The 11,595-nt window shown below is 51.6% G+C and overlaps 6 protein-coding genes across 6 annotated transcripts; 2 read left to right on the top strand and 4 right to left on the bottom strand.

Moving 5' to 3' along the window:
- Positions 1 to 42: 42 nt before the first annotated feature.
- N7506_010940 (Heat shock factor (HSF)-type DNA-binding) lies at positions 43 to 2,417 on the top strand (the record flags this gene model as incomplete). The annotated part of the gene is made up of 2 exons (XM_056960233.1): positions 43 to 527; positions 584 to 2,417. The coding sequence occupies 2 exons, from the start codon at positions 43 to 45 to the stop codon at positions 2,415 to 2,417; spliced, it is 2,319 nt and encodes a 772-aa protein (XP_056806388.1).
- A 961-nt stretch (positions 2,418 to 3,378) lies between these two features.
- On the bottom strand, positions 3,379 to 4,992 carry cwc27 (putative peptidyl-prolyl cis-trans isomerase; the record flags this gene model as incomplete). Its single annotated transcript, XM_056960232.1, has 1 exon — positions 3,379 to 4,992. One exon carries the CDS (start codon positions 4,990 to 4,992, stop codon positions 3,379 to 3,381), a length of 1,614 nt encoding a protein of 537 aa, XP_056806387.1.
- An 806-nt stretch (positions 4,993 to 5,798) lies between these two features.
- On the bottom strand, positions 5,799 to 6,236 carry N7506_010938 (Clr5 domain-containing protein; the record flags this gene model as incomplete). The annotated part of the gene is made up of 1 exon (XM_056960231.1): positions 5,799 to 6,236. One exon carries the CDS (start codon positions 6,234 to 6,236, stop codon positions 5,799 to 5,801), a length of 438 nt encoding a protein of 145 aa, XP_056806386.1.
- A 758-nt stretch (positions 6,237 to 6,994) lies between these two features.
- N7506_010937 (Histidine phosphatase superfamily clade-2) lies at positions 6,995 to 8,440 on the bottom strand (the record flags this gene model as incomplete). The annotated part of the gene is made up of 1 exon (XM_056960230.1): positions 6,995 to 8,440. One exon carries the CDS (start codon positions 8,438 to 8,440, stop codon positions 6,995 to 6,997), a length of 1,446 nt encoding a protein of 481 aa, XP_056806385.1.
- Positions 8,441 to 9,002: 562 nt separating this feature from the next.
- Positions 9,003 to 10,382, bottom strand: N7506_010936 (replication factor C subunit 3; the record flags this gene model as incomplete). Its single annotated transcript, XM_056960229.1, has 5 exons — positions 9,003 to 9,409; positions 9,460 to 9,843; positions 9,893 to 10,067; positions 10,118 to 10,205; positions 10,258 to 10,382. The coding sequence occupies 5 exons, from the start codon at positions 10,380 to 10,382 to the stop codon at positions 9,003 to 9,005; spliced, it is 1,179 nt and encodes a 392-aa protein (XP_056806384.1).
- A 239-nt stretch (positions 10,383 to 10,621) lies between these two features.
- Positions 10,622 to 11,513, top strand: N7506_010935 (actin-related protein 2/3 complex subunit 3; the record flags this gene model as incomplete). Its single annotated transcript, XM_056960228.1, has 6 exons — positions 10,622 to 10,627; positions 10,683 to 10,728; positions 10,831 to 11,102; positions 11,157 to 11,269; positions 11,331 to 11,409; positions 11,466 to 11,513. The coding sequence occupies 6 exons, from the start codon at positions 10,622 to 10,624 to the stop codon at positions 11,511 to 11,513; spliced, it is 564 nt and encodes a 187-aa protein (XP_056806383.1).
- Positions 11,514 to 11,595: the final 82 nt, after the last annotated feature.

Below are 11,595 nucleotides of genomic sequence, written 5' to 3'. Positions count from 1 at the left end.
ACCGCGATAAGAGACGCCTTGCGACAGTCGACTGAGTCCACAATGAGCTCACAGGGAATCACTCGCAAGCGACCGGCGCCAGGAACGGCCCCGGTTGCCCTCCCACAGATGGGACATGGACTCCCAAATTTCCCGACCACTGCCAACCCCGGCTCTCAGCTCTCCAACGATCAATTCTTACAATGGGGCCAGAATCCCCCCGCGAATACCGGCAATGCCTCCACCCTCTCCGAAAACTCATACAACCCTGCGGCATTTGCGCCTCCCCAAGATACGTCCGCACCAGCTGCGACAGCATCCAACCAACTCGCCCGGCGCCAAGCGAATCAGAATCAGATGGTCAGCAGAAATCGAGGGTACGAGCAGCCGCCTGCCTCATATGTCGAAAACGGAGGACCGAATGGGAATGGCGAGAGCGGCGCATGGGGAGAGTCGCTCGAGGAGCTTTACCGGCGAGCTTTGGCCGCGAAAAGAGATTCGCAGGCAAAGCGAAAGCAAATCCCACCATTCGTTCAAAAATTGAGCAGGTATGATGAGGCCCTACAATCCCCCATGGCGAAATCAAACTAACTAATGAATACAGTTTTCTCGATGAATCTAAGAATACAGAATTAATTCGATGGTCCGACGATGGAAATTCTTTCGTCGTTCTAGATGAAGATGAATTTGCAAGAACTTTGATTCCGGAACTTTTCAAACATAACAACTACGCCTCGTTCGTCCGACAGCTGAACATGTACGGGTTCCACAAGAAGGTCGGACTTTCTGATAATTCAATGCGCGCCAGTGAGCGAAAAAACAAAAGCCCCAGCGAATATGCCAACCCATACTTCAAACGGGGCCATCCGGATTTGCTCTGGCTCATCCAGAAACCAAAGAATGCAGGAGGCGGTCATGCCAGCAAGCCCAGCAAAGGCGGCACCCGCGTAAAGACAGAGGACGTTGATGATAACGACATGGACGAGTACGCCGAGGAGGGTGCACCACCTCCTCGCGATAACCGTGCGCCTCGGCCTACGCAATTGTCATTGGTCACTGATAACCCAGTGCCAAATGAACAACTTTCTGGGGTATATCGCGAACTTCAAGCTATTCGCCAGCAACAGTCCATCATATCAACCACAATTACGAGGCTGCGCAAGGAGCATGAGCAACTTTACTCCCAGGCGGCCAACTTCCAGGAACAGCACACTCGCCATGAGAACTCTATCAATGCGATTCTCACATTCCTCGCTACTGTCTACAATCGCAGTTTACAGGGCCAGGATGGCACACAAAATCTAGCAAACTCCTTTGCAGGTGCTATTTCTCAAGACCAGGGAAATATTGTGGACGTTGATGATGATTATCTCAGTAATGCATTGGGGTCTATGACTAGCCCCAATGGCCAGAGAACAATGAAGAAACAGCCCTTGCTGTTGAAGGCCCCACCTGCTGCAGGCGAGAGCACTCGTTCCTCAACGATCTCACCAGCAGCGAGTGGCCTATACGAAACTAGGTCTCGCGGTCACAATCGGCAACCCAGCGCCGCTCAGCCTGGCCATGTGGAGGAGGTCTTTGACCACAGTCCGCAGCCCGGCGCCTCAACTCTCCCCCAGGGACACCAAGGAGACGAAAAGTTCCCCCAACAGGACATGATGTCTGTTATACAAAACTCAAATGCGCGCAACGGGCTTGCGACGAACTTTTCCGAGTTCCCAAATGTGCTCTCCTCCCTTGAAAACCACGGTGGCAATGTGCCACTCACGGCGGGCCAGCGTGCCGATATGCTTCGACTCATGGCCAGCGAGACTGGGTCCAACGAACAGCCTGGCGTGCCTTCCAACAATGCGCTAATCTCGCCAAACCCACCACCCATGCCCCACAACTACTCCGGCAGACTAGCCAGCACCCGACAAGAAATCGACAATCTTGTTAAAATGCAAGCCGAGCAGGACCGTTCCGTTCAAAACCTGACTAGTCTCCTCCAACCGCTGAGCCCCAATGGCACCATCCCAGGCATCGATCAGGATGGCAGTGTCCCTCCTCCACCTCTTGACCTCGACACAATCTTCAACAACGACTATTTCACTGACATCGGTGACACAAGCACCGGGCTGAAGAAACAAGATGACTCACTGAGTCATCTGGGAACGGGCCAGAACAATCAAGACAACCTGGGCACAGGGGACGAAGGGGATACCAACGACCTGTTTGATTTCGACCACATCCCCAACGAACCCGATCTATTCGAATCCACCCACGGCCAAGCAGACCCCTCAGCCTACAATTATGGCTTCGACGGGTCCGGCTACGACGACTCGGGACGGGTGATCGAGCAGTTAACGGACAGCGAAGCCACCAGTCCAGCAGCACCCGAAAATCAAGGCGAAACCCACGATGGTGGTAGCGCATCAAAGCGACGCAGGAAGGCTTAATCTTCACCCATGTCCAAAACGGTTTTCAGGACTCGACTTTCAAAAATCGGCGCACCATTTTTTGGCGTTTTTATCTGTTGATGTAGGGTTATTCATGTGCCTAGGGTATATTCAGGGCTGTAAAAACCTATTTTCATGATCTATGATCCTTTGCCAATCCTTTTAATGAGATACCTTTTGCTTGTTCCTTGATACCCCGTAGACGTAGAGCCTTCGTATCTTGTTTTCAGTCTAACGGTAGCCACCCATCCGTGCCATCGTCGCTCCACTTGGACCAGGTGTCCATTCCCAAGGTATTTTCACAGACTTGGCACGGAGCAGCTCTCGTTCTCGGGCACGTACTCGTCGATGGTATGCTCTGGAGGATCGTTTCCGTGCTCTTTTCTGTGTTCTGGATAGTTTTGGCTCGGTGGGTTCTGACTTAGGGCTTGAGCCAAATAAACGCATGAGGAATTTGAACATGTTTAAGAATGGCGCTGACTGCTGACGATTCAGCTTCATCGGGTGTGTATATTGACGAGTGTTCAAAAAGCGACAGAGTGTGTCATCCAACTTTATAGCGTACTTTTTATAGGGGGAGGGGGAAAAGTTCTAGTCAGCCCTGGGGCGCTCAGGCCCCAGGGCTCCAAGTAAGAAGCCCGATTGGGAAGTATGTACCGCTCTATGAGCCTGAGGCACTATATTTTGGAGATAACCTCATCGTAGCAGTCTATCTTTTTGACCTGCTTGTTATAGTCAAAAATGTCGTGGCTAAGTTCGCGTCAGTGCTTGTTTACAATAATGGATTTATCGTTATTGCCGGCGACTTTAGGTAGGACATCCATCCCAAAGTCAAGCTCCTACCTACGATGACACGAATCAATGGCCTAGTGCTTATAGTTGAATGAAGGCACAAGATAGAAGTAAAAAAGCCCACTCAAAGTGAGTCATGTAGTATTCCATTTGCAGATATTCATCGCCTTCAGCGGCCCTTGTCCCACTCCAAATTACCAACACGTTCACGTTTTCGCTCACGCTCCCTGTCACGCTGTAATCCCTTCTTTTTCCCGACAACCTCCTTCTCCTTCTCGCGCGGATCAATAACCATCAGCGAGTCTGCTTCGGCGCCATGCTGCCGCTTCCACTCCAAGTCCTTGCCCAGCGTGTCTTTTCCAAAGTGGAGTTCATGAGAGAGCCAAGTCCCATCTTCTTGCTTATCATCTGCATCTTCCGCAGGGTCATCCCATGATTGACAGGATTGGCAATTTGCGATGAAATGAAGATCACAAAGCTGCGCCTCTTCATCTTCGTCCTCGTCTTGGTTTTGGGACTTGTCGGTCTTTTGTGTGTTTGATGTCGTGGGCTCGGGCTTGGCGCCTTCGAGCTTAGCCTTGAAGGCATTGAAGAGCTGGAGTGCTTCTCGCTCTGCTGCATTGCTGGGCCCTGTTCCATTGCGGCTGGACCCATTGGCGGATCCTGGAGGAGGCCGCTTCCGTCCTCGGATTGAGGTTTCGGGGATCATGGCTTCAAGTGCGGTTTTCTTTCGGCCGGTGTCTTTGGGACCGACGTCGACGTCGCGACGCATAGATGCCATGAGATCGGCGATCTGAGCATTCGTCCGCGACAATTTAGACTCTTTGGCGGGGGCTTCGGGGGTGGGAGATCGAGAGGGCGACTCCGGGTCTCGGACGGGAAGTTGGGTCTCTGGATCCGGGGTCTGGGGACGCTTCTTGCGCTCTGAGGCCGGTGACCGGGTTGGAGATGGTGAGCGTGGCCGCTTCCGTTGTGATGGAGGCTCGGCTCGAGCCTTGGGCTTAGATTCTGGTATTCCACCTGGCACATCCGAGACCAATTTCGTGTTGAATTTAGGCTTCGCTGGGCGCATAGGCATCCCCTCGTCTCCCTCATCGTCTCCGAAGCTCAGTAGTGTTTTCCCACCCTTAGACGCCTTCTTCTTTTTCTTTGGCGGACCACTCTCAGACTTCGCTGATGTGGAAACTATCTTCCTGTCTTTCAGCTTGCCCTCTAATGGTCCCAATTCTCCCACCTCGCACGAGGTCACCTTGACCGGATACACAGGCCGCTCGGTGCCCTCGATGCGCTCCGCGTCTGCAATCTTCAAGACGTTGTATATGCTGTCACCCTCCAAGCGTCCAAAAATTGTGCATTGCCCATTCAATTCGCGCTCTGTGTTCGCCAGAGTGATGAAAAATTGACTGCCGTAGGTTCCATCCTCACTCTTCGCCATTCCCAGTAAGCCACGTCGATTGAAACGTAACCGACTGTGCAGCTCATCGTGGAGAACCACACGCTCATTGGGATCCCGAGCTTCAGGGTCGTATTCGAATTCCGGGTACTCATAAATCGACGTGCCGCCAGATCCAGTGCCGGTGGGATCACCGCCCTGGATCACAAAGTCTGGGGCTACTCGGTGGAAGATTGTGTCGGCATAGTAATTGTCTTTGCAGTGCTGTAGGAAGTTCTTGCAGGTGAGGGGGGCTTGGTTTGCGAAGAGCGCGATTTGAATAGGGCCAATTGTCGTGTTGAGCGTTGCCGACGCGGTAGGATTGGGCTCGCTGGCGTATTGTGTGGACATGATGGGCGGGATATGAGTGGCAATGAGGAGGCGAGCCCACGGAAGTGATCGCGAGTGTATTTGTAGGGGACCTGGCACCCTCTAGAGTGTTGCGACTCGATTACTTTCTCCGACCAAAAGTTCAACCGGACGTCATGGCACGTGATGTGCATCGAGATCAGCCCGATTTACTTCACCCCAAGATACTCCGGAGATACATTGTCAGAGATAAGGATTTATGAGCTTATAGACAACAATATTTTACAAGAGCTTTCTACGAGAGCAAAAGCGTTGTCGGCTACCCAGCCCGGGTTGTGTTCACCGCGGATGGGCATTCAATTTTGTCGCATTTGGGAAGATATGACAGCAATCTGAGATATACGAGAAGCTGTAGAAAGAGTCGAAAAGGACAACTGCTCTAAAGGAAATTAGTCCTTGGTGGAACTTGTTAGTAGAAGGTTGGAGATTGGCGGACTCACCGAATGGCACATGCAAGGTCTCGCGGTGACAGAAGTTTGCCGAGGATTTCGCGAGTTTGATTTAGCAGTTCGAAGACCTGGACTAGTCGCACATAATCCTGCAATAGCTCACTGCCAGGGTGAAGGCCGTGTCAAAACGGATGAGCCGCGTCAGTTTCATCATGACCGGCGCATGGGTGAAAAGCGAGTCGCAATGGATCTTAGTTGGTTGCATAGGGAGGTTGAGTTGGCGCATGGGGAGGGTTTATCCAGTATGACCGTGATCCGTTGATGCAGAATGTCGCTTCATGGGGCCGTAGCGAAAGTACCGATGGCAGCCGGAGCACGCTCTCGCTTCGAAGATTGGGATCATACTGGCGAGACATCTGGCGCAAGGTGCAGAGGGAGCATGGGTATCAAGATCGGCATCTGTCGCTGGTCCTGCTGGTGCTCTTGCTCTGATGAAGCTCTGATATGGAGGCCTAACTTGAACCGTAATCTGCGTAGGGTGCGTTCAGAAATACCGTAGCCTTCCTGCTGCAGCATTTTGAGCATAGCCTTGTCGGTCAGTCTGTCCTGCCAGAATAAGATCTTGATGCGCGTGTGCAAAGCCTCATCTCCGGTTGTCGTGCGATGTCGCTTTCGGATTCCCCACTTTCGGAGGCGGGTCTGGATGGTGCGCTCTTTGACCTGGATGTTATGTCGGTTCTCGAGAGCGCGGCTGATAGAGTCGCTACTGACGCCATCATGATAGAGAGATACTATTTCGTCGCGGTAGGGCTCTAGGTTGATCTGTTGGCGGGGCATGTTGGGTGTTTGATAAGGGGAGGGGAGAAGGAGAACCGCTCTGTACAGGGGGAGTTGTCTACCGTTAAGGCGGTGAATCTGCGGAATTTTGTTTTCATTTGACTTGGCCTCGGAAAACTTGATGGATTTTGGTTAGTGCAAATTTGCTATTGTCACTAAGACACTGTGCATGGGATATGCCTTGCAAAGCGACGGGAAGCAGTGGTAGGGTCAATGTGTATACCCGCCTGCGGGCGTCTCTAGGCCAAATTATCAGCGAGCCATGCCGTCCCCAGTCAAAACGAGATCTAACCTGGCCTTTGGGAATTAATGAGCTCTATGATTGATGTGGAATTTTTACAAGCCGGGCGTAAGTCTGTTGAAATGGAAAGCTATTAGACCACCCTCCACGTTGATACACAAAAGATCTATACAAAATCACCGATAGTGATAAACATCCACTTTGCTCGCTTAATTTCATATGTGCAAAAGGAGGCTCATGTCTAGTAACTGCTGTAGGAATAGAGACAATGAAAACCTGGAATAACCTCCAGGGCTGTGTGTCTGCCCAAGTACAAGTTAAGCTTGATTTCGTCCTCGTACTCTCATGTTCTCAGACTAATAAATAGAATTGATCAAACTAGGTCATAATCAATATAGAGATTAAAATAATTGCTTTTCATAGACTACTCATTAAACAAATTGAATCCCAGGTGCAAATAAATCAAGATGATAATCATCGGTCTGGTCCATTATCGTCTTCGCGTCAGATCAAAAGCCTAAGCCTTCTTCTCCACCTCCGCAACAGGAGAGGAGCTCATGTCAGGGCTGTTCTTGTTACGCTTCGCAATGCGGAATCCACCAACAAGGAAGAACAGAGCCTGCAAGCCAAGGATAACTGCCAGGGTAACCATAGCACCAATTACACCAGCCACAGCGCGAGACATACCGGAACCACCAGTGCTGGAAGCACTAGCAGAGCCGGAAGAAGAGCTGGTGCTGTCAGAGCTGGCACATTTTCCATCTGTGTTTCCACACATAGTGCACCACTCGTCATCGTTGACAACAGCAATCTCAGTGGTCTTGGTGACGAAGTCATTCCAGGAAATAAGCTCGCTGGACTGACCATACATCGGGTACGCGGTGGGCTCAGATCCACCAGTAATAGTACCGTTGTGGAACAAGAAGCGCACGCTGAGGTCTGACTTGTCGGTAGGGAAATCAGTGCCCTCGGCGTCGGTTACCAACTCGAAGACCATTGAGGACGCATAGTCGGGGATTCCCGTGAAGTTAACAGATGCAGCAGGCATCTGCAGCAGACCGAAGAGAGAGAAGATGGTACCGTAGGAGCCGAACCCAATGTTCAACTTGGATTTGCCCTTGGTAGCAATGGTCTCGTTGAGGGCGGACATGATCTCGCCGGCTAGAACGGCACCGTCAATGGCGCGCACCTTGTCGGACGAGTTGTAGGCGAGGTTGTACTCGTGGCTGCCGGCCAGCGAGATCAACTGGTGGTAGACATCGTCGGTCAGGTCAGACTTGTGGGAGAACTCGCTGCTGGAGTTGTGGATTTTGCCGACGTTCAAGTAGTCGAAAATGGTGTAGGCGTTTTTGAAGGTCATGTCAGATGTGGCAAAGGCACCAGATAGCATGGGCTCCAGGGACTTGTAGAAGTCCTTGGTTGAGGCTAGCAACTTGGTGTACATGTCGGAAGTGAAGTAGTTGTTGCTGCTGACGGTTGCCTTTTGGCAGCCACTAGAGCCCTGCAACCAAGTCGAGTCTTCGGCATCCTTGCTGGTAGTCGATTCAGACAAGAGAATCAGCTGGTAACCGCCCAACGGAGCCTCGACCTCGGAGCCATTGCCCAGAGTCTGGGAAGCAACCTTGCCAACAGGAGGGTAGACTCCCTGCAAGAAACCGAAAGCCGAATTTTGCAGGACATTCTCCGCTGGAGCAGTAGCGCTGATCTGCTTAGGGTTGACGATCTCGGGACTAATGCCTTCAATCTGCTTGGAGGAATTGTCCGAGATATATCGGTCATTGTAATAAGAACCGGCATCGAAGACCTGTCGGTAGCCTAGATCAGAGAGAGTAGTGCTACCGAAGATCTTGGGGGAGCGATCTCCATGGCGCGCAAAAATGTAAGCACCCAGCACACGTTCTGCCTCAGCGACGGACGAAAGGGAAGCAGCCAGCAAAAGACTAGACTGGACGGAGAACCACATTTTGACTGAAGAGTGAACGAGCAAAGAAATTAGGGATCTGGGGTACGACGATCTTTATCTAGTCAATGTAGCTGTCACTTGTGGAGAATTAAATCCACTGTTTCCCCTCCTCTTCCCAGGGTTCTGCCGCATCGAGACCCTAATCGCAGCCACACTAATGCGCTGACGGGGAGGACTCTTCCGATCCTTGACCGAGAGTAATCTAGCGCGGTAGCTCATAGCCAAGCCATTGGCCAAGTCCGAGGAGGTCAAAAGGTCGATAGCATGCAATTAGCTAATTGAATCAACCTCCGCGGTATGCCGCGGTGCTGCGATAGCGGAGAAAAAGTGGCCCAGGACCCTTTCCCCACCAGTCCATCTCGACATACTTTACGTCCATGCTGTTAGTGCCGTGTTCTCATGCTCTTCAGGGCAAGTTCTGCCGCAAAAAAAGCATCTCAGTGCGCGGCTTTCGGAATTTCGGAAATAAGAGTTCTTTTTTTTCCATTTCGCCTGAGCCTATGCTACCCAAATGTGGTATTTGTATCATGAACTGAAAATCAAGTCGCTTTGCCTTTCCATCCTATGCCATTGCAACACCTTTGTCGCCCATTAACTCACAGCCGTTTCGCACTACTCCAACGAGACCTCCGGTCTGGATGGCCTCTGAGCCACCACCAGCCAATCGCCATTCAATCTCAGCCAGACCCTCCAGCCACGTGATGCGGGTTTGTGCTGGAACATCCAACTGCTGAAGCTGATCTGCCAGTGCGGAGAGAATGTCGGCAAGAGCAAGGCCCTTGGTGGCCTTCAGGGTGCGCACTGTGCTGAGGCAGGAAGTCACGTCACTGGTGGACAGAATGGTGGACATGATTTCTTGAATGTCTGACGGGTGGGGGGCCGCAATACAGTCGTAAATAGTTGCATTAGTGATCATCTCGGGTTCGGGGCGAGGTGCCTTCGGAGCATCTCTCATTGGAAGTGGGATACCTATATTCGTTGGTCAAAATGAATACAACTGGGGACGGGCAAGGACTTACTGCTAGCAAAGCAGGCTTGGAGCACATTCAGCGCACGTCGCATATCACCCTTGCTCAGGGTTACTAGACTGTCGACTGCCTCGGGCTGTATGCGGACACCCTCCTTTTCGATGACCTGGTCGACAATCGTACGGATATCGGCCTCCTTTAGTGGACTGAATCGGAACCGAGTACAACGCGAGAGGAGTGCCGGGGACAGCTTATGTGTGTAGTTCGCGATGACACAGAAACGGGTGTTGGCTGTGTAGCGCTCCATGATGCGACGCAGAGCCATCTGAGCGGTGGAGGTCATGGCATCGGCCTCATCAAGGATGATGAGCTTGAATCCTGCCAAAGATGAACCGGCGCCGCCCTGAGGAGCCATGTTGAAGATCTGTTTTGTGCCTACGTCTGGTAAGCTTCTTGTTCCATCACAGGATTCGAGGTCACGAACTTGCAAAGGTCTTGATTTGTTCTCGAACAACATCAATACCACGGTCGTCACTTGCGTTCAACTCCAGCACCATCTGGCGCATGTTCTTGGTACCATATATCCGGCGTGCAAGGGCTAGAATGGTCGAAGTTTTTCCGGTCCCTGGGGGTCCGTATAGAAGGAGATGGGGTAGTTTCTGTAGTAGCATTAGCCACGGTATCATGCAGCTTGCACTCATTTCAGTACATTTGTGTCCACGAATCGATTGATGGTTGCGAGAATATCTTGATGGCCAGACACATCGTCTAAGCTGCTCGGTCGGTACTTCTCGACCCTATCAGAAGCAATTAGCAGGAACTTGGTGTATTTCTGGGCAATCGACTCACCATGGGAGATTATCTTGAGCTTCAATTGGCAGATCAGCTGCGGTTCTTTTTTTCCCGCTGGCATTGTCGGAGCTGAACTGCACATCCTTGGGCGTATCCACGTCCATTTCATCATGATCCGACATTTTGAAGAGACAAAATTAGCCTCGAGAGTCTCGGTCGCGCGCGGGCAGCAAGTGTTGGTTGGTTCCCGAGGGGGATCTGTGACGCGTTGCGCAATGCTCAGGGCGCGTAAAGAGGTTCGGGGCGGAAAATCATGGAGCTTCGGGGCGACTCCACAGATGACATCCTCACTGCCTAACCTCAACTTGTCCCTCCGCGATCTCTCCGCTTGTTTACAATTTAATTGATTGTCGACTTCAATATGCCTGTAAGTCGTGGAATATGATCTATATTCCCATCTCCGCCTATTAACATACCCCTAGGCATACCACTCCATTTTCCTGGAGGACCGCGATGTCCCCGTAATTGGTACGAACCCAGACCCCGGACCCTCAGCGCACTAGACATTGCACTAGACTCTGCGTTAGAAGGATATTCGCAGAGCCCCAAATTGACATGCCCTTTGGATAGGAAACTTCCCTATCCTCCCCCTCCGAACCCGCACTCGCGGCCCCGCATACACATTGCCCCCGCTTCCCAACACCGACGACCTCGATGTCTCCCCAGAAAGCGAATCATACGATTGCGTCGATGAGATTCTGTCGCTGTTCCGCGCGAACGTCCTGTTCCGCAATTTCGAAATCAATGGCCCCGCCGACCGCATGCTCATCTACGGAACCCTGTTTATCAGTGAATGCCTGGGAAAGGTCAAGCTCACAATGAACTCCCGTGATGCCGAAAAGGTCCGTTTGACCTTATAAAATCGACATGAACCGACTTTCCTGACCTCGTTCTAGGCTCTTACCAACGCCGCACTTGACAACTTCGCTATTCCTGGTGATGTGTCGTTCCCCCTCAACCAGGCCTTCGAGGCCCCTCGTGATCGCCAGGATGCCGAGACTCTTCGCCAGTGAGATTTCAACCAGCTCGCGCACTTCTTTGGATACATGCTAATCCCGAACTCTTTGTAGGTTCATTGCGCAAGTGCGACAGGAGATCGCCATTCGCCTACACGCTAGATTATACCCCGGTGGAGTTGGACCTTCAAAGGTGAGTGTTTTCAGCGTGAGCATTTCGCCCAGATCAATCATACTGACTCTTCATAGTTCTGGCTCAGTTTCACAAAGAGAAAGTTTATGGGCAAGAGTCTCTAGACGCAGGCGTTGCTGTATATTGTTTGATGAAATTCAGCGCATAAATGAAATCGATACTTGTTCCAAAAGCCACTCCGATGAC

This window comes from Penicillium brevicompactum (genome assembly GCF_028827555.1).
Source record: "Penicillium brevicompactum strain IBT 35665 chromosome Unknown utg000007l_segment0_segment0, whole genome shotgun sequence".
Classification (NCBI taxonomy): domain Eukaryota; kingdom Fungi; phylum Ascomycota; class Eurotiomycetes; order Eurotiales; family Aspergillaceae; genus Penicillium; species Penicillium brevicompactum.
The sequence above is the reverse complement of the archived record's forward strand: the minus strand, read 5'-3'. Positions and strand labels throughout refer to the sequence as shown.